This window comes from Struthio camelus, chromosome 17, assembly GCF_040807025.1.
Source record: "Struthio camelus isolate bStrCam1 chromosome 17, bStrCam1.hap1, whole genome shotgun sequence".
Taxonomy (NCBI): Eukaryota; Metazoa; Chordata; class Aves; order Struthioniformes; family Struthionidae; genus Struthio; species Struthio camelus.
This window is the reverse complement of record NC_090958.1, coordinates 19,325,225-19,346,262: the sequence shown is the minus strand read 5'-3', so window position 1 is coordinate 19,346,262 and position 21,038 is coordinate 19,325,225. Positions and strand designations below refer to the sequence as shown.

At 48.6% G+C, this 21,038-nt stretch overlaps 2 protein-coding genes across 8 annotated transcripts in view; one reads left to right on the top strand and one right to left on the bottom strand.

The window, feature by feature from the left end:
* The window catches only part of GIT2 (GIT ArfGAP 2), a 34,264-nt gene extending 24,891 nt beyond the window's left edge, over positions 1-9,373 (top strand). For all 7 annotated transcript variants that reach the window (XM_068911681.1, XM_068911682.1, XM_068911686.1 and 4 more), the window contains 2 exons: positions 4,416-4,479; positions 6,016-9,373. In XM_068911681.1, coding sequence (XP_068767782.1) covers positions 4,416-4,479; positions 6,016-6,228 — 277 coding nt within the window. In that variant the 3' untranslated portion in view covers positions 6,229-9,373. The remainder of the gene's footprint in view (positions 1-4,415; positions 4,480-6,015) is intronic.
* Positions 6,250-20,783, bottom strand: TCHP (trichoplein keratin filament binding). The gene is made up of 12 exons (XM_068911512.1): positions 20,581-20,783; positions 15,856-16,072; positions 15,623-15,679; positions 14,887-14,955; positions 13,837-14,010; positions 13,147-13,259; positions 12,765-12,831; positions 12,308-12,480; positions 12,072-12,153; positions 11,626-11,811; positions 11,092-11,235; positions 6,250-10,375 (listed from the first exon to the last, which is right to left on the bottom strand). The coding sequence occupies exons 1-12, from the start codon at positions 20,781-20,783 to the stop codon at positions 10,343-10,345; spliced, it is 1,518 nt and encodes a 505-aa protein (XP_068767613.1). The 3' UTR covers positions 6,250-10,342.
* Positions 20,784-21,038: the final 255 nt, after the last annotated feature.

Below are 21,038 nucleotides of genomic sequence, written 5' to 3'. Positions count from 1 at the left end.
AACAAAAGCTATTTTGAACTATTAGGTTTAGACAGAGAGATAACTGGGTAAGTAGGTGACTGTTTATCAGTACATCAGTTAACGCTCAGCTTGAGCTCCCCCTTGTAATCTGTAGCCAAACCTAAGAGTTAATTTTGCTGAACAGCCACCAGCGAGTGCTGGTGATATTGTCAGTATCTGATCATCAGGTATTCTCCTACGTAACTTTTTAGAAGACTATAAATAGTAGTTATGTTTTCCTGTATGTGAATGTATTTTAGTGCTGAATGTTTTTGGTCTCCAGAAAACTTGCAAATTAGCAGTTCTTACATCTGAACTGCTGTTCTTCCTTCTGATCCCAAGACCTACACAATTCTTTGCCTGTTAAAAGTGGCTGATGATTTTTATTAAACCCTTATTTCCTGCATTATTGAGAAAAATGGACAACAGTGGGGCTATTTTGTTCTGGTTTTTTTCCTTCATTCTTGTACTGTTCTGTTTCTAGAAGGCACAGTGCACAACCTCTCGTTCTGAACCTGGAGAGGTCTTGGGTGTGTTTCTAATAACCTTATTGCCCTTGTCCATGACCTGTTCACTGACATCCTTTGATGTTTGCTTGCTTGTTCTTCTAAGATCATAATGAGAAGCAAAAATAAGAGAAATTTTAAATGAGTTTGACTGTTTATGTATGTCACCATTCAAATTAAAAAATAAATCATTGAAAGAAGCAGTGCAGCAAAACTAGTTGTTTGCTGTTGAATTGACTAGATTTTTTTAAACAACCTGTTTTGTTCTTTTTTTTTTTTTTCCTCTTCCGTACCATGAGTTTGTGGTGTTTGCCAGTACTTAGATGACTATAGACCTACAGAACACTGAGCTGTGAAACTGTAGTTCTTTGTTTTTCTAATTCTTGGCTTTGTCTCAGTGGGCCAAGAATTACATGGCATGCATGGAGCATAGGAGACAGAATCAGCAGGTTTGTTCCACTGTCCTCCTTTAGCATTAGGAGAACACTTCCTTAGCAAAACGAGATATTCGGGGCTGTAATGATATGACTTCCAAACACGTTGGGAATGTTATAGATGAAAATAACATGCTGCATAGATAATCAGACAGTAATAGATGATGTTCCTGCTTCGTTTTATTAATGAAACACCTTCTTCCTTTTTTTTCTCACTTTTTCTTCCTTCCTTTTTCTGTGCTCAACTGGCCATGTAGACCATTAGAGCGTGCAGGCATGCTCAAGCTCAGACATAGCCTCGGCTGTTTCAGTACGCTGGTTCCCTGGGCTGAGAGAGCTCCCCTGCAGCCTTTGACCATCCAGCAGCCTGATCCTACCTCCTGGTACTCTGGCCTCTGTCCCTGCCTTCCAGGCACAGTGTCCTTTCTCTTTCTCTCTGCTGCCTCTTTCCCTCATGCACCATCTGCACAGGGGTCGTTGAAGGCTATGCATGAAATGCTCTGAGTGATAAAGAAATTGCAGATAGCAAGTGGAGAGATTTATGAACCAGTAAGAGTGCCCATTCAGTTGAAGCTCCTAGTATCGATTTACTGGGGAACAGAATCGTAGCCTAGAAATTGCAACTGTCTCTAGTTTAAGAGATTCCACTGTCTCCATTCTGTTTATTGTCTGTCACGATAAATTAACTTATGACAACTAACAGCACAATATGTTGTTGCTGGTTTTGATACTGTTGCAAAAAAAAGCTTAATTTTCCCAGTCCCCAAAATGCCACGTTCAAACCTTACAGTGTAGGCCTTTAACTGTTTATATAGCTAGCGTGTCAAACAAGAAGTTAATCTGTATCTTGGACCAATGAAGAAAGACTTACTGGTATAACCATTTTACATATATCTTTCACCTTGAGCAAAATATTTTTTGTTTGTGCCCAAAATACAATGGAATTTAAACATTCTTTAAAACAGAACTTTCCAAGTTCTAACCTCAAACATTATTGCCAGTGATAAATATAAATATCAAAATTGGAGGAAGAGGTTACCTCAAGTCTTCAGTTATTGTTAATGATGGATTTTTGTTTTCCGCCAAGCCATCACTACTTTAATATCTTCCTAATGTCTTACTGAAATGTGTGCAAACTTATCAAATGTGTCAGCTTATTTAGTGAGTATATACCGTATCGGCTAAAATAACGCCATTCCTCCAAGGCATGCTACAAACTTGGCAGCAAACCCAGAGAACTAGAGAATATGTTATGAAATATGTATCTCTAATACAAGTTCTCTTTCATCCTGGTGATTCTTACAGCTTTTTCCGTGCTGTTAGTGGAGGGTTTAACCAGCAAACAGGCTTTTATGTGAGTTAAGGTACCGTTAAGTGTGGCTTACAGGGAGCAAATTGTTAACAGCAGAATGGGAATTATGGTGAACTTGTAGTATAAAGAGATTTTCTTCTACCTTTAGTTATTTGAAAGGACTTGTGATTTGAGACGTATGGAAATACTCCCTTTTTTTAAAGTAACTTTTTCCTGCATCGCCCAAATGACCCCAGTGTGTTGCTTCCTTTTCAGTGCATTTGTAACTGATGTATTTTTGCACCTTTGATATTGCAAGATAACTGCATATCATTTGATTGTGGATTTGTTTTTTTTTTGTTTTTTTTTTTTTGCTTGAAAGGGCAATGATGTATCATATTCAACAATTGTTGAATATTTTTCTGGAATGCTACTGCTTTGTGATTTTTAGCTTAAGATTGCACTGTGTTAACTAACTTATAATGTTGAAAGTGAGGTTTTAAAACATAAACCTGAGTCTTTTGAAATTAGACTTTTGATAGTTCATACTAATGGAATGCTTTACAAAAGCTTATGATCAATAGTTTTAAGATGTATTTTGAACGGACCAATTTTCATTTGGTATATAAGAAGTGAAATCTGTGAGGACTAATAGAATCTGTAGTAGTTTTATTAGCTATCACTTATTAACTCAATAGGATTACTGAAAATTTAGCCTAAAACGTATGCACTGTGAAAGTAGGTCACAGAAAGTAGTTTGGAGATGCAAGTATTTGTAAGCTGCTGTACGAGCGTTGTGCATTGTTTGTTTACTGTGCTTAAATTAATCAGAGAAGACAGCTTGGCTTTCTTCAGTTACCTTTATATGATGTTTTACCGTTAGCTAAATTTTACCAAAAAAGCAAGGTATGAAATCTGTATTGGAAGCTTTGCGTACACCATTCTCAGTAGGTGTCCTGCCTTTTGATTTGTGAAATAGAAAAAGGAGAGCTACATGCATAATGCTGCGTTCCTGACTTAAGCTGAAAAGGGACTGAGATAGGTATGGACGTGAATGTTCTTGGAACTGAGGTGTGTCCTTAGGCTGCATCTCGGCAACAAACTAAATAATGCTTTAAGCGCAGGTGTCGATCCCAGAGACGCACACGTTTATTACAGAGTGCATTCGAAGTGTAGCTGAGAAATGATGGGTTAAAAGCTTACAAGGGTCAGGCTTCAGGTCCTGCTGCCAAGTGTTTGGAATATAGTTTGGGGGGTTTACTCTTTTTTGACAATGTAATATAGAGAGAAGTATTTTTGGAAAGACTTCTACTTTGTAACCTACTCATGGAAAACAAGTGCAGGAAAGTTTTCTGTATTGCTTCAGAGGTATAGACCAGACAGCCCTATAAATACCTGCTCTTGAGTCTCTAAATACTTTTATTAACTGTTTGGATGGCAGAAATTCAACTCTGAAACATAAAATCAATTGAAACACGTTTGGTTTCTTTAAATCTCTTTCAGACGTTGCAGGATATTTTTAGTTGCATAGATCCTTAACAGTCTGAGTACTTTTTTGCATAAAGCTGCTTTGTTCCCAAATACCTCTGCATCACCATATTTTGTATAAGTGTCTTCAGACTGCAGAATCTTACTTTACTTTGTGCCTGACTTGTATGAATCAATTTACTTGTGCATGCTCTGACGTACATAACAATAATATATTGATCCTACATAGGCCAAATAGAACAATCTGAGCAACTTTCTGCAGTCACTTAGAGAGAAATTGTAGCATTTCAATCATTTTTAGGAAATGCCAATTTATGAATTAACGTGCAGCTAGTATTTGTAGACACGTGTTTCCATAACTGAGTACAAATTGAGACTTTTTTTCTGGCAATGTTTGGTATAACAGGTGTGGACAGTCATTCCTTCAAACAAATTTTGATCAAAGACTAATCAAAATTGAAGAAATAGCTGTTAAGTTCTTTTTTTTTTTTTTCCCCCTCTGAAGTCATATAGTACAGCTATATACAAGCTTGTGCTGCAGTGTATAAGGGAATGTTTAAGGAGGAGACACTAAGCTTCACCATAATGTGTATAGGTTTTTGTGACTTGGTGTTTGGGGGAAATAGGCACTGACTAGTGAAATTGAAAAGGAAAGAGGTCTTTACGTGATGAATAATATGTAGCATCTTTTTGCAGCTATATACCATGCTCCGAGAGAATACATGTGGCAGTAACAGAAATGGCAGCCTTGTTTCCAAAAGTAAGTACCCTTTAGCATTAAAACTAGTTTGACCTCTTTCTTCTCTTTGTTAGTAAATTTTCCTGCAGTAAATGAACACTAAAACCAGAGGACAGGAAGAAAGGCCTAGGTATCTTTGTCATCTTTGTTTTTATTACTGTGCTGACTGGAAAGGGTTAATTTGTGAATCGAGGCCCTAAAGCTGAAAGTTCAAAAGTAAAATTAAAAAACTGCATGCAGTTCCCCTAAAACTGGAGGATATTTGCATCTAGCTTAGCAATCATGTGGTTACACTGGAATTTTGCTAGACTTGTCAGTCCCAACCTTCCATTTTAAGGCCATTGCTTGGATTTCTTATTGGCACATACATTTAAGACGGTTAACCATCTACTGAAGCAACCTGTTTCTTCACAGCAAATTTTAGCAAGTGAAGGCTCCATAATTAACTTCTTGATAGTCTGAGATTCCTGTATAATCTGAGATCACTGGGATGAATAGCTTTTTGTGCCCCTAGATAACAGAGGGGATTGTCTGAGATCAGACAAATTACTCTTCAGTTTTAAGGTTAGAATTATCTGTAGTTCAAGTGAATTTGTCCTATTACAAAATAATTTGAATGACCATCTCATCTCAGTCTCAGATGTTGTAGAATCTGAATCAGATTTCCTTCCAACTTCAATACTGCTGACAACTCCAGTGTGTTCCTGTGTGACTCCATTTGTGGCACAGTCACAGATTACACATCTGGATTTATTTCCCATATGAAAAGTATATTTTTCGGGCCTGCCTGGAAACTGGTCACGAGAAAGCCCAGGTATATGAGAAGCCGTCACAAAGACGGAAGGAAGGGGTTAGTGGTATGAGGGAAGAGCTTTTCGGCAGCTATCAAAATTGTTAGGGACCTCTGTGAGAGGTTGCACTCTCTGTCTGTTAAAAGGAACAAGCTGTTCATAACTCACCAGTTGGGCAGCTGTTCTGTGTACATACCCTTCTCCTGCAACTCCATAACGAACCTGATACAGGTTTCTAAGAAAGAATCCCAACATCGAGTTCTGCAAATGTTGTTGACCTGAGGCAAGTAACGTTAATTGGTCTAATCCAAAAGCAGTATTTGCACATGTAAAATCGCTGGGAAAACCTCGTGCTATTGTGCCTATCTAGACTCGTCTTGTACGTGCGTTATCCTGGCCTCGCTTTCTCAGCCAGGATGTGGGTTGGGAAGCAGTAAATGGGCCTTAGACAATTTGTATGAATAACTTCCTAAATCAGAGCATTATGCGGTATTTCCTGCATGCTGCCTTATAGTAGTTTGATATGTCACCGGGATGAAAGAGGAGAAATTATGGGAACTTGTTTTATCCAATCCTACCCCACGTCTCTGATTGCAGTGATTGCTCATAACATCTTATACAGTTCAGAGAGAAGTCCCAGAAAGCATAGAGCCCTAGCAGCAGATGTCCTATATTAAAGAACATTTATTCAGAACTACTGGCTAATTAAAAGTGATTCTAAAACAGTTTTGTTCTATTTACTTCAACTTTTACTTTCCCTTCCCAGAAACCCAAATCTGAACTGGTAAGGACTTCATTGCGTCTGCTGACATCTAGTGCCTACAGACTTCAATCTGAATGCAAAAAAACCCTTCCTGTGGAGACCTGCCCTACGACAGACATCCAGCTGGTCACTCAGCAAGTTATCCAGTGTGCGTATGACATTGCCAAGGCTGCTAAACAACTGGTTACCATCACAACCAAAGAGAACAACAACTGAGTCATGCTTGGCTTTTTAGTCTTGTTTTTTTTTTTTTTTTTAAAAGGTTGAATTTCAAATATAGGTGTGGAACTATTCAAATTTTTACAAGAAAACTAAAGGGGCAAAAAACTTTTTTTTTTTTAATTCAGTATTATTTTTGCATGTTTTCTAACAATTTTAATGATTAATTTAACCCACTGCCTTATTTTGTGCCTGTGTTGCCAGTTTAGTTACAGATAATAGCATGTTGCAAATAGCTGTTGAGCCAATATCACATACAACATTTGTATCGAGCTCTTATAAGAGATTTCCTTAGGGCCATCTTCTGCCTTCAGATATTGCTTGCACATCTCCCATTGAAGTCAACTGCACATATCAGAGGGCAGAATCTCGCCTTTGCTCTGTACATCCTGGAGCCTCATTTGCAGGGTGATACCTACTGGCTAAAACTTGCGGTGAAACCAGGCTCTGAAGGCTCCAGGAACATAACTGCTAAACAGCAGAGAGAAGTTTTGTAGTCCTTCTGATAACGGAATACAAACTGAGTATTACCTGTTCCCATATCAACTGTTGTGCAATAATACATTTTTAGTCTGCTGAAACAATAGTAGTTGTGGGCATCCAAGCTTATTAAATGTAACTATACAAGGTCTTTTGTCACTTTATCTGTTTTGGAAGGAATTTAAAATTTAATAGTTACTACTTTTAGTTGTCACTATGCCATTAATATATATGTTTGATGTTACTTTAGGGCATTAGTGGTTAAAATATTATCCTTTGTTTCTGATTTAGTAACCCATTCTGAAGTTTCCTATGGAATTTTATTACCATTTAGTGTCATCTTCAAGGCAAAATTTTGTTTGTAGCAGCATTGTTCAGTGTCTCCTGAGAAGCAATTTTGTTGAAGATTTCTGTGATAATTATGGAGGAAAAAAAGGAAATTAGAAGAGTGCCAGTTCAAAGGAAGCTATGTCTGCCATAGCATATTGCCTTTGTACCTCAGCGTATCTAAATGTGAAAAGATTTTTATATCTAGCAACCTTCATGCAAAGCTTTCAAAATTTTACAAGCTGCATATGGAATAACTCAAGATCAGTCACCTATCAGAAATGTAGATAGGTAACAAATGTCAATGTATATTTCAGTTTTTTCAATTTCTAAGTTCGTAAGAATTTCTAAAAAATGATTAAGTCCATACTTTCAAAAATTACAGTTCCTAAGGAGTGTAAATTCCATGGAGAATCAATGATATTTTGCCTCCTAATGTGTCCCATCTGAAAGTGTGTTGTCATTTCCAAAGAGCCTGTCACATCAGTTTAACTAGTAGCCACTTAAAGCAGTGCTTTAGCTGAAAATCAAATTTAAGAAACATAGGCAGATGTCACAGGTGTGTAGTTAATATGGTTTTACCTTACCAGCTTGACCCTAGAGCTGTTTCAGTGATCTAATGGCAAATGGCAGAAGGATCATGGTGGACAGATACAGGGCTGTTGTCTGTAGAGGGGCTGCACAACAAGGAGGATGGAAACTGATCTTATACCTTTTCATCTGGTTGAGTGTTTTGACAACTTAGCTCGCTTTGTTGCTGTGCAAATGTTGTGGAGTTCAGAGGAAAAAGATTTTGATTTGTTACCTGAAATGAGGGAACAGATGAGTAGTTGTCGGTTACTTTTTCAAAGCAAAACTCCAGTTAATTATTATTTTGATGGTGTGAGATTTCATAAATCCTGCACGTCAAGCCTAGTTACATATAAACCTGGCAAAGCTTGTGAAATGTGAAAGTTTCCCACCAAATAGAAGACCTTTCCTTGTTATAGGTAGTCTTATGACTCTTTCCTCTAGTTCCAAAAATTAAAGGCCACAAACTATACATATGTTGCTATATTCTCTGCCCTCTCTGTGTTGGCCAGCAGTATCTATGTAAGCGTCATCATATTATGGTCTGTCTAAATATGTGAATATTCAGCCACTTTTCACTGAAACATTTGATTCAGAAATGGCTATCTGCTGTTCCATAAACAGGTCTAGCATATTCTAGCGTTATTCTTTAAGGCTTTCTGGTGAAAATCTGCCATGTTTAGGTTAACGAACAAGGACTAAACTTCAGTGGCTTTTTCCTTTTAAAAACCATACTTGCGTTTGTATGTACGTACAAACATTGCCCAAGTGCCACGATATTGTTGGATTCTTAAATGTTGTAAATAGGTGCCTTTTTAAAATACTTAAGTTTGAGAGAAGAGGGATGGAGAGAGATTAGATGAAAATCTAGTAAATTAATCCTCTTCATGATCTGTCTCTTCTTTCTGTACTTCTGAATCCTAGAACGGTTTCTAAATGTTCAGGAGTGCAGACAGGCTGGGATTAGAACCGTAAAAGACAAATATTTATAAAACCTGTTTCAGAATTATCAGTATATTTCATTGCCAGTACATAATTTCCTTTTAGGATTTTTTTTTCTTTTAAATTATCATAACTGAAAGGTAGAGAAGGGTATTTTTGAATCTCTTGGGACATCATTATATGCTTTTCTTTAACATATCCTTACCTGATTTTTCAGTTACCAGCTGTTTAAATTTGCCTCTGTGCCAAAACAAAAGCTAACTTTAACTGCAAGCCCTTGTTCTCACTATGCTAGCTACAGGTTTTCTAAAATAATGTATTGCCAAATGCGATTAATTTTCCATTCTGTCACTTGAAAGCATTTCTGGTAAACTCCACCTTCTCTGGACAAACGTTTATTCTAGACCGATCGGTCATCATCACAGTTTGTCATTGCTCCAGAGCCAGTTTGATGTGGGATATGAAATTTTCTTAGCTATCAGTAGAACAGAAGCTTGGTCTGAGCAAATGCTCACATGCTTCATCAGCTCTTTCCACAACCAGGCAGAGTGGATCAAAAATAATGGTGGAACTAAAAGAGTAATACATTAGCCCTCAAGTTATGTAGCACTGCAGGTCAGCAGATTCTACAATATCTGAATCAATAAAAGCGGTTTTTATTTTATGAGTTGATCTCTTTTCCCTACCCCCATCCTCTCTACAAAATGCTGCATAGGAAAGTAAAAATGCCTTTTGACAAACTTGTGTTTATCAGTGTCATTCTGTCTGTACATTCTGACTTAATCTTTTGTTTACTGTATTATTATAAAATGCTAAAATCCTTTCAGTGTGTAAAACTGTGGCTTATTTGACTGCTTGTTTTATGAAGAAAATATTGAAAAAGTTCCATTAATTGAGTAAGGCTACCTTGCTAGAATAGCATGAATCTCTGTAAGACTCCTATGGCAACACAGGACTTGCACACTATGGAAGGTGGTACAGTGCAGATTTGAGTGTACTTTACCAGGGGAAGTGCTTGGCCTGATCTTAAGCTGCTGTTGTCCACAATGACATCAAGGAGTCGAGTGCAATATCACTAAAACTTACACGTTCTTGTGGTTACAGCAGTTGGCTTCTATATTGAAACTAACGGTTATTCAGCTTGCAAGTACTCGTTATTTGTAAAAATGAGAAAAAAATCCTTTATTGACGTCTTCAACACCTTCTGAAGAGGAGGTGAACTGACATGTTAAGAAGTGGTACCACAGCCTGCATTATCTATCTATCCATCTATCTCAGTGATTTGCAATAGGTGTTATGAAGCAACAGCTGGGCTTCTAGGGCACGTACTGCTTTTCTGAGGCAGGAGTCTGACTTTAAATTTAAATACAAAACACAACCCTTAGCGGCCTAGAGTTACTATTCTGCAGCAAGTAGGCATTCTTTCATACTTTTACAACCAGACTGCAAGCTTTATTTCCTTTGCTCTTCTTCCTGTTGAATGTTTTGACTCACTGCAGCACGTACTAAAATAAAACATCATAACTCCTGAACAGAAAGTAAGTGAAGCAGTTAAAGGTGGAATCCTAAATGCATGCGCACACCTCTGCATTTATTGGAGCCAGTAGAAATTTGATCTTGTGTTCAGCTAGGCCACATCAAAATATTTTCAAATATCTAATTTCTACTGAGTTTAGAGTCATTGTAGGCTACTCCAAAACCATCATTATATAAGGAGTTTCTTGATTCCTCAAAATTTTCTTTTTGTAGTATGCAACCTCATTTAGTGCTCGTTGCTCAAGGACAGGAATCTTCAGATCCATGCTGCTTTTGGATGACTGTAGAGCTAACAGAGTCAAAACAAAACAAAAAAAAAAAATCATAAATACTTTAATTCTAGAGCCCTTCATCTTCCACACATGCTATTAGGCATGCGGAGAAAGTACTTAGAGTACAGAAAGCCTTTCAAGAAAAATCTATCATAACTTGTAAGAGTTGATAATTTAAGGCAATGCAATCCTAATTCCACATTCCTCTTGTTCTTGTAACTACTATCTAAAAAATTACTAAGAAGCAAGCTACTCTGTACAATAGCTCATCGTTTAGGATGAAATATGTTATCTGCTTGGCATGAGGTTTTAAGCAGGGCAATTCAAATACAGCTTAGTTTTTGGAACCAGACAGAATGTGACAGAAGAGGGAAAAAGAGAGATGCATTGCAGCAACTGTTCTATTGTGGCTGCTAATAGCTAGAATAATTAGAATGTCATTTAAGGCAGTAGCAAAAAGTCTACCTCAAAAGTTCAGTCAGTCAGTCACGACTTTAATCATCAGTATCAGTAAAAGAGAAAGGCATTTCATAAGACAGAGCTATAGTGTTCTGGTAAAAATAGCTCAAGGGAAAGAACGGGTCTAGCCTTCTCCTTTAGCACTGTATGGCAACTAAGACACAGATTAGAAATAAAATACATTCTGCTTACATGAGGATTGTCACCCTTCCTGCTATGCTTAAGTGTTATGATGATCTGTAAGTACGGGATTCCCCATAATGCTGCTATTTACCCTGTTGCGATATCCTTGCTCAGCCATGCGCTGGGCCTCTTGCTGCACTAACTCCTCACAGCGCTGCTTTATTACTCTCTCCTCCTCTTCTTCCTCTCTCTGGCGCTGCTGCTCTTCTTGTTCTTCTAAGTGACGTTCTGTCATCTAAGGATAGCATAGACGTGGGCTATTACAGCTAGATCACAGACACACAGACTAGTCTAGGAGGTTGCACTTGCATTTCAAAGCAGCACCCTGTAACAATAAGGTTTCTAGCACTACAAGGTTTAAGGAGCGTACTGAATATCGTCTGCTGGTCTTTAGCTAACACGTTAAGGGACAAATCCACTGCACATTTGGAAACTTCAGCAGCACTGACTAGAGAGTTGGTTTGTTCACTCGGATTCCTCAACTTCCTTAACTGATCTCTCAGAAGCCAAGCAATTCTCTGCTACGGTACTTTTCCATGTACTTTCCAGAAGCAACAGCTAAGTAAGTGTACTGCAACAGCACCTTGTATGCATCTGGGGTACATAGCTGAAAACTGAACCGTACCTGAGCTTCCAACTCCTGTTTGCGAGCTGTCTTCAATTTCTCCTCTTGCTCTCTCTCTCGCCTAGTCAGTTCTTTGGCCTCCTCAAGTTCTTTAATCAGTTGCTCTCTATACTTTACAGACTCTTCTTGGGCCCGTCTGTTTAACTCCATTTTTTCTTGGATCTGGCGCTGTCTGCCTGCAAGGACCTTTTTGGAGTGAGGGGATTAAGGGAAAAGGTATCAGTCAAAAAAGGGGTCAGACTCGGAAGCAAAACTGAAGAAATCTCTGCGTAGACAGTTAACACAGTTCTCAGAAAACATATTCAGAGAAACAGAAAACTCCGTCCCTGGTACTGAAATAATCAGCAGGGTTTGTAATCCTCAGGACTCTTGCTTTAAGTAAGTAATACAGCTAGAATGATGGCTTCATAAAAAGAAGAGAGACCTCATTAAAAAAAGGTCCTCACCTCACTCATCAGACGATCTCTGGCCTTCTTTTCTCTTTCCCATTCTTCTTCCCTCTTTTCCCATACTTTTTTAGCTTCTTCTCTAAAGGGAAGATAATTTTTTATCTCTAAGGTTTATCTTAAAAAGTTCAAAAAAAAAAAAAAAGGTATGGTCATACATGGTCACAGATGAGCTACCCTCTACTTTAAAGGAGCACTTAGGTTTTTTTTTTTTCCCCGAGTGTGCATAGACTCACCTAAAAATAGTCTGTAGCTCTGCCTCTCTCTCCTTTTCTAACTGGAGTTGTTCCTCAATGACACGTTTCATCCAGGCAGCATCTGCAACAGCCCGTTCTTGTCTTGCAGACTGGAGGCGCTGATCCTCATCTTCTTTCTCAAGGAGGGCTAATAAAATTTGCCTGTCTGTCTCCTACAGAAAAGTCAAAAGATTAACAGCTATCCAACAGGCTTTAACCTATGTGCGAGGCTACTCTGTGTACAAATTAGCAGTGAAACAGTGTCAAGGACACGCTCAAGACGACACTCAGCCTGCCAGCTTCTCTGGGATCCTCATGCTCCAGCCCCATTCACAAGCCAGAAGAGGCCTGCTGACTAATTAGCTGTAGGCATAGGAGGCAGACACATAAAGCACAAGAAACAAGTTTCTTCAACGTGCAGTATCTGTAACATAAATGAAGGAGTATCTCCTCTTACCAGCTCCTCCTGTATCTGCTGGGCACGTCTCTTTAATTGGGCATTACACTGATGCTTCAAAAAGCGACTGAAGGAGAAAAAAAGAGAAAATACTCAAATTGACTCTGAAGCCCTATATTATTCTGTATCAATATTCAGTAATATAGGCAATAGAAGTGGAGATGCTAGCAGTTCCTGCTACTTCTAATTTAAACAGAAACAAAGTAATTGCACCAATGTAATGTGCTCATTTGCTGTTCTAGGTGCTTCCATCAAAAAAACCCCAAATATTTACAACCTACCATTGCTATTTGCAATATCCCTGCATGCAGTAAGTACTATTACGGTTACGGGAATAGATTCTATCCAAGCCATACTAAAGGAGCTAGACTCTATACGGTACCCAAGCTCTATCTTCTTCCGGTGCTCTTCCATTTGTTTCCTTTCTTCTTCCAAGTTCTCCAGCTCCCACTTCCGCTTTATTAAATTCTCTTGTTCTTTCTTCAGTTTTGTTGCCTAATATTTTAGAAAAGGGTGGGGGGGGGGGGGAAGAACCCCTAAAAAACAGCACTTTAAAGAGCTAAGATATCCCAGAGGGAACCTTCGTACCAGTGTTTGTACCATGTTTTACTTCCAGCAGCAAGAGTGGTTCAAAGAACTCAACTCCTTAACTTAACTCCTTTAACTTTTAACTGCTTTGCAAGCAGTTAAAACCCCCACTGCAGTAAGTATCCCACGTTAAAATACGCTCCTGTCTTACTGGTATATAGCACGAGAGACACAGTGAGCAGCTCCAGCTGAACAAAGCCTTCAGCCTAAAGGCATCACAATTAGAAGTTTCTACAAATCTTCCTCATCGGATGCAACACAAAACAGTGACCACGTTCCAAGAGGAGCAAATAAAGGCTACTAGATTTCAATGAATATGGTAGTGTCAAGGCAAAAGTCTACGTCACTAACAGAAATTTTGTCACCGCTTACTTTGTTCCTGATGCAATCTAACAGAAACGTGGAAGGAAGAGGTCGAGTCACTGTTGCTGTATTTGCAAGCAAAACAAACTTCCTTCTCACATGAGGAGAAACTGAAAGTTACCTCTGTCTCCTGTAATTTCAGTTCTTGTATTTGTTGAACTAATATCTCTGCTTGCTTCTTCTCTTCCAGCCGGCGCTTTTCTTCCTCTTGCCTCATTCTTTCCAGCGCTTCCCTCCGCGCAATTTCATACTCATTTTCATACCGTCTTTTCTCTTCTTGTTCGGTTGCTTCTTGCTTATCAAGCCAAAAGAAAGTATAGCATTTAAGGTTAGGCTAAACACAGAGAAACAACCCCCTGGCTCAAGAAATCCACAAATCACAAATTCCTGCAAGCTGAAACGTATTTGGAGAACGTGGGACAAAGTATTAGGAAAGAATATAAGGGCAAAGTAAGACTTTCTGATGACTGCTGTCTGAGAGTGGACATTGGAGTAGACAGATCTTTAGCAGGACCCCGCGCAGCTCCGATACTAAGCACAGGTGATGTAGTGTTAGTTTAATGATGTTTTGTACACAAATACACTTGCAGTTTCTTATAAATACCTAGATTATTATTTTTGTTAGTTAACTGAAATGTTTCTGTAATTGAAGACCTTTATTATTCTTTCAAATCAAAATAGTTGTATCTAGTACTTGTATATTCCAAGCAATAAGTTCTTGAAGTTTTGCACTCAGTTGCGTACTGCAGGTAGCTGTCAAAGATGAGCACTTTGTGCCACATGGAACCATGCAACATGTGTTTAGCAGACAATATCTTTGGATTTTCTAGGAGACAAATAGTATGTATTTGTTAGCTAGGAATGATAACTCTTAATTAAAAGCATCCTTCCTGTTAACAACTCCTGCTGTTCTGTGGAAACCGGAACTTCCTATCGTTATGGGAATGAACAAGGCAACGTAAGTCATTATTTGATAACTGGTATAAAAACAATGAAGAAGCAGGCAAATCCTTCTATTCCTTCCACATCCTATTCATGTCCTTACAGAAAGGAAAGCTGTCTGTGAACTAAGTTAACAGGCACATACTGTAAAATAGACATCTGCTCACAGATACCAGGATTCCACCGATAACCACTAGTGACCGGCAACCCCAGGGCACTCCCAGCGTACCTGCTTTTTTTGCATTAGTTGATCGCCCCAAGCGTCTATTACGTGCTTCTTGTGCAGCTCTGACTCAATCTGGAGAAGACAACATATGCGGCATCACCACTAGAGCCAGGGACTCTTTGCCAGCAAGATCTAGATGGGACGCTTTGGAGACCCTCTTGGCACATCCTTAGCCCCAAAAGTCCCTGTGGGATCTCCCTCTGCAGCAGCACGGCTTGTCTGCCTGTCCTCAGTCTCCACCAGACTGTGAGCTGAGGCCTGGTGTCGCATGCCAGTTCTGGGAAACAGTACAGTGGTACTGAAATGAGAAATGTGGCAGCTGGAGCAGGTCAGCAGAATAAAGAGGCACTACAGACATTTCAGGTACAGCTTTAAAAGCACCTAAGATATTTACACAGGAATTTTATGCGCTAAGGATAGAAAAGATGTCTAAAGCTGTATTTTTTTTTGTTTTAATAAGGCAGGAATCTCAGAAAGGTTCAGTTACATAAGCCACAGGCATTGAAAATCTGTTCTCAGTGTCAGCCTCGCTGTTTTCAAGAATACCTGCTTTGAAATGTGTTCTTACACAGTTAAGCCATTTTACCTACTTCTTTGTCTTTCGCTTATCAGAACATATGCCAATTGCTACGCTGTGATTCAAGACAAACTATGAGAGTAGATACATGATGATGTGCAAAGGTTAAAGGCTGGTGTAATAAGTGCAAGGCAGCGGGGAATAGGAAGGAAATAACATCACCTCCCGGAGTTCAGCATTGTTCCTCTTCCAGTGCTCATACAGCAGCTCCTCAGCAACCTGAAAACACGAGAGTCGGATTATGTTAGAACATACAGTAACTTTAGGTATTAAAACCTTCCAAGCCCACCGTTCGTTAAGTGTGCTGAGCACCGAGAAGCGCAGCGCGAGGCAGTCCTGGCAGGGCGCTAGCACGCACGTCTGGCGGAGCCGAAGCCAGGGAGCGATGCCCTCACCTGCCGCCGCCGCTGCTCCCGGGCCGCTCGCAGCTCCTCGCTCCGCTGCCGCATGCCAGTGGGGCCCAGCGCCCAGCCCCGGCCACGCCGCAGCTCCCGCAGCTCGGCCGCCAGCGCCTCCCGCTCCTCGCCCAGGAGCTGCCGCAGCCGCGCCCGCCGCTGCTCCAGCCGTGCCGCCGCCTCCGCCGCCTCCGGCGGCCCGGCCGGCCCCGGGGCCCTGGCACCCCGCTCTTTGGTCCCAGAACCTCCGGTTCCCCCTGGTCTGCTGTCCCCCCGGTCCCTGGCACCTGCCCATGTCCCCTGGTTCCCCCCAGGCCCCGGCCCCTGTCCCCCCCGGTTCCCCATGGTCTCCGCTCCCTGCCAGTCCCCAGCCCCTGTCTCCCAGTCCCCGGTCCCTGCCCATCCCCAGCCCGTCCCCCCTGGTCTCCGGTGCCTCCCAGCCCCGGCCCCTCGGTCCCTCTGGTCTCCAGTCTGCCCCGGTCCCCAGTTCCTGTTCCGCATCCTCTGGCCCCACTGTCCCCCCGGGGTCCAGTTCCTACCGGTCCCCGACCCCTGTCCCCCCGGTCTCCGGTCCCCTCCAGCCCCTGTCCCCCCGGGGTCCAGTTCCTACTGGTCCCCGAACCCTGCCCCCCGGTCTCCGGTCCCCTCCAGCCCCTGTCCCCGCTGTTCCCCCGGGGTCCAGTCCCTACCGGTCCCCGAACCCTGCCCCCCCGGTCTCCGGTGCCCTCCAGCCCCTGTCCCCCCTGCCCCCCCCGGTCTCCGGTGCCCTCCAGCCCCTGTCCCCCCTGCCACCCCGGTCTCCGGTGCCCTCCAGCCCCTGTCCCCCCTGCCCCCCCCGGTCTCCGGTCCCCTCCAGCCCCTGTCCCCCCTGCCCCCCCCGGTCTCCGGTGCCCTCCAGCCCCTGTCCCCCCTGCTCCCCCGGTCTCCGGTGCCCTCCAGCCCCTGTCCCCCCTGTCCCCCCGGTCTCCGGTGCCCTCCAGCCCCTGTCCCCCCTGCCACCCCGGTCTCCGGTGCCCTCCAGCCCCTGTCCCCCCTGCCCCCCCCAGTCTCCGGTGCCCTCCAGCCCCTGTCCCCCCTGCCCCCCCCGGTCTCCGGTGCCCTCCAGCCCCTGTCCCCCCTGCCACCCCGGTCTCCGGTGCCCTCCAGCCCCTGTCCCCCCTGCCCCCCCCAGTCTCCGGTGCCCTCCAGCCCCTGTCCCCCCTGCCCCCCCCGGTCTCCGGTGCCCTCCAGCCCCTGTCCCCCCGGTCTCCGGTGCCCTCCAGCCCCTGTCCCCCCTGCCCCCCCCGGTCTCCGGTGCCCTCCAGCCCCTGTCCCCCCTGCCCCCCCCGGTCTCCGGTGCCCTCCAGCCCCTGTCCCCCCTGCCCCCCCCGGTCTCCGGTGCCCTCCAGCCCCTGTCCCCCCTGCCCCCCCCGGTCTCCGGTGCCCTCCAGCCCCTGTCCCCCCTGCCCCCCCCGGTCTCCGGTGCCCTCCAGCCCCTGTCCCCCCTGCCCCCCCCGGTCTCCGGTGCCCTCCAGCCCCTGTCCCCCCTGCCCCCCCCGGTCTCCGGTGCCCTCCAGCCCCTGTCCCCCCTGCCCCCCCCGGTCTCCGGTCCCCTCCAGCCCCTGTCCCCCCTGCCCCCCCCGGTCTCCGGTGCCCTCCAGCCCCTGTCCCCCCTGCTCCCCCGGTCTCCGGTGCCCTCCAGCCCCTGTCCCCCCTGTCCCCCCGGTCTCCGGTGCCCTCCAGCCCCTGTCCCCCCTGCCACCCCGGTCTCCGGTGCCCTCCAGCCCCTGTCCCCCCTGCCCCCCCCAGTCTCCGGTGCCCTCCAGCCCCTGTCCCCCCTGCCCCCCCCAGTCTCCGGTGCCCTCCAGCCCCTGTCCCCCCTGCCCCCCCCAGTCTCCGGTGCCCTCCAGCCCCTGTCCCCCCTGCCCCCCCCGGTCTCCGGTGCCCTCCAGCCCCTGTCCCCCCTGCCACCCCGGTCTCCGGTGCCCTCCAGCCCCTGTCCCCCCTGCCCCCCCCAGTCTCCGGTGCCCTCCAGCCCCTGTCCCCCCTGCCCCCCCCGGTCTCCGGTGCCCTCCAGCCCCTGTCCCCCCGGTCTCCGGTGCCCTCCAGCCCCTGTCCCCCCTGCCCCCCCCGGTCTCCGGTGCCCTCCAGCCCCTGTCCCCCCTGCCCCCCCCGGTCTCCGGTGCCCTCCAGCCCCTGTCCCCCCTGCCCCCCCCAGTCTCCGGTGCCCTCCAGCCCCTGTCCCCCCTGCCCCCCCCGGTCTCCGGTCCCCTCCAGCCCCTGTCCCCCCTGCTCCCCCGGTCTCCGGTGCCCTCCAGCCCCTGTCCCCCCTGCCCCCCCGGTCTCCGGTGCCCTCCAGCCCCTGTCCCCCCTGCCCCCCCCAGTCTCCGGTGCCCTCCAGCCCCTGTCCCCCCTGTCCCCCCGGTCTCCGGTGCCCTCCAGCCCCTGTCCCCCCTGCCACCCCGGTCTCCGGTGCCCTCCAGCCCCTGTCCCCCCTGCCCCCCCCAGTCTCCGGTGCCCTCCAGCCCCTGTCCCCCCTGCCCCCCCCAGTCTCCGGTGCCCTCCAGCCCCTGTCCCCCCTGCCCCCCCCAGTCTCCGGTGCCCTCCAGCCCCTGTCCCCCCTGTCCCCCCCGGTCTCCGGTGCCCTCCAGCCCCTGTCCCCCCTGCCACCCCGGTCTCCGGTGCCCTCCAGCCCCTGTCCCCCCTGCCCCCCCCAGTCTCCGGTGCCCTCCAGCCCCTGTCCCCCCTGCCCCCCCCGGTCTCCGGTGCCCTCCAGCCCCTGTCCCCCCTGCCCCCCCCGGTCTCCGGTGCCCTCCAGCCCCTGTCCCCCCGGTCTCCGGTGCCCTCCAGCCCCTGTCCCCCCTGCCCCCCCCGGTCTCCGGTGCCCTCCAGCCCCTGTCCCCCCTGCCCCCCCCGGTCTCCGGTGCCCTCCAGCCCCTGTCCCCCCTGCCCCCCCCGGTCTCCGGTGCCCTCCAGCCCCTGTCCCCCCTGCCCCCCCGGTCTCCGGTCCCCTCCAGCCCCTGTCCCCCCTGCCCCCCCCGGTCTCCGGTGCCCTCCAGCCCCTGTCCCCCCTGCCCCCCCCGGTCTCCGGTGCCCTCCAGCCCCTGTCCCCCCTGCCACCCCGGTCTCCGGTGCCCTCCAGCCCCTGTCCCCCCTGCCCCCCCCGGTCTCCGGTCCCCTCCAGCCCCTGTCCCCCCTGCCCCCCCCGGTCTCCGGTGCCCTCCAGCCCCTGTCCCCCCTGCTCCCCCGGTCTCCGGTGCCCTCCAGCCCCTGTCCCCCCTGTCCCCCCGGTCTCCGGTGCCCTCCAGCCCCTGTCCCCCCTGCCACCCCGGTCTCCGGTGCCCTCCAGCCCCTGTCCCCCCTGCCCCCCCCAGTCTCCGGTGCCCTCCAGCCCCTGTCCCCCCTGCCCCCCCCAGTCTCCGGTGCCCTCCAGCCCCTGTCCCCCCTGCCCCCCCCAGTCTCCGGTGCCCTCCAGCCCCTGTCCCCCCTGCCCCCCCCGGTCTCCGGTGCCCTCCAGCCCCTGTCCCCCCTGCCACCCCGGTCTCCGGTGCCCTCCAGCCCCTGTCCCCCCTGCCCCCCCCAGTCTCCGGTGCCCTCCAGCCCCTGTCCCCCCTGCCCCCCCCGGTCTCCGGTGCCCTCCAGCCCCTGTCCCCCCGGTCTCCGGTGCCCTCCAGCCCCTGTCCCCCCTGCCCCCCCCGGTCTCCGGTGCCCTCCAGCCCCTGTCCCCCCTGCCCCCCCCGGTCTCCGGTGCCCTCCAGCCCCTGTCCCCCCTGCCCCCCCCGGTCTCCGGTCCCCTCCAGCCCCTGTCCCCCCTGCCCCCCCCGGTCTCCGGTCCCCTCCAGCCCCTGTCCCCCCTGCTCCCCCGGTCTCCGGTGCCCTCCAGCCCCTGTCCCCCCTGCCCCCCCGGTCTCCGGTGCCCTCCAGCCCCTGTCCCCCCTGCCCCCCCCAGTCTCCGGTGCCCTCCAGCCCCTGTCCCCCCTGCCCCCCCGGTCTCCGGTGCCCTCCAGCCCCTGTCCCCCCTGCCCCCCCCAGTCTCCGGTGCCCTCCAGCCCCTGTCCCCCCTGCCCCCCCGGTCTCCGGTGCCCTCCAGCCCCTGTCCCCCCTGCCCCCCCCAGTCTCCGGTGCCCTCCAGCCCCTGTCCCCCCTGCCCCCCCCGGTCTCCGGTGCCCTCCAGCCCCTGTCCCCCCGGTCTCCGGTGCCCTCCAGCCCCTGTCCCCCCTGCCCCCCCCGGTCTCCGGTGCCCTCCAGCCCCTGTCCCCCCTGCCCCCCCCGGTCTCCGGTGCCCTCCAGCCCCTGTCCCCCCTGCCCCCCCCGGTCTCCGGTGCCCTCCAGCCCCTGTCCCCCCGGTCTCCGGTGCCCTCCAGCCCCTGTCCCCCCGGTCTCCGGTGCCCTCCAGCCCCTGTCCCCCCTGCCCCCCCCGGTCTCCGGTGCCCTCCAGCCCCTGTCCCCCCTGCCCCCCCCGGTCTCCGGTGCCCTCCAGCCCCTGTCCCCCCTGCCCCCCCCGGTCTCCGGTGCCCTCCAGCCCCTGTCCCCCCTGCCCCCCCGGTCTCCGGTGCCCTCCAGCCCCTGTCCCCCCTGCCCCCCCGGTCTCCGGTCCCCTCCAGCCCCTGTCCCCCCTGCCCCCCCGGTCTCCGGTCCCCTCCAGCCCCTGTCCCCCCTGCCACCCCGGTCTCCGGTGCCCTCCAGCCCCTGTCCTCCCGTTCCCCCCGTCCCCCCGGTTCCCGCCCCCCGGTTCCCGGCCGGTACCTCAGCGGGAGGGCGCGCGGTGAGCTCCACTGGGCCTGCTTGGCGCTGCAGAGCCCGGCGTGGGCGAAGTAGCGGCTGGCCCGCTCCCACTGCAGGCGGCTGCGCGCCGCCTGCTCCCGCTGCCGCGCCCGCTGCCGCTCCAGGGCCCGGCCCCACGGCGGCGGCGGCGGCGGCAGCGCCATGCCAGGGCCGCGCGCCGCCATGGCAACGCTTCCGAGGCGGCTACGGGCGCCGCCGAGGGACACTACGTCCCTACGTGCGAAAGCGATTTGAAGGGCTCGGGGGCGTGGGCTGTTTGAGGTGCCTTAGAAACCTGCTGCTACCTCGGGCGTTTATTGTGCCTTAAAACCTTACACCGTTTTAAAGCTTCCAGCAGTTTAAGTATTTATTGTGCTGTAAATATTTCAGGCAGGTTAAAGGTTTATGTTTCCGTCAGCCCCAGAACTGGCAGCAGAATT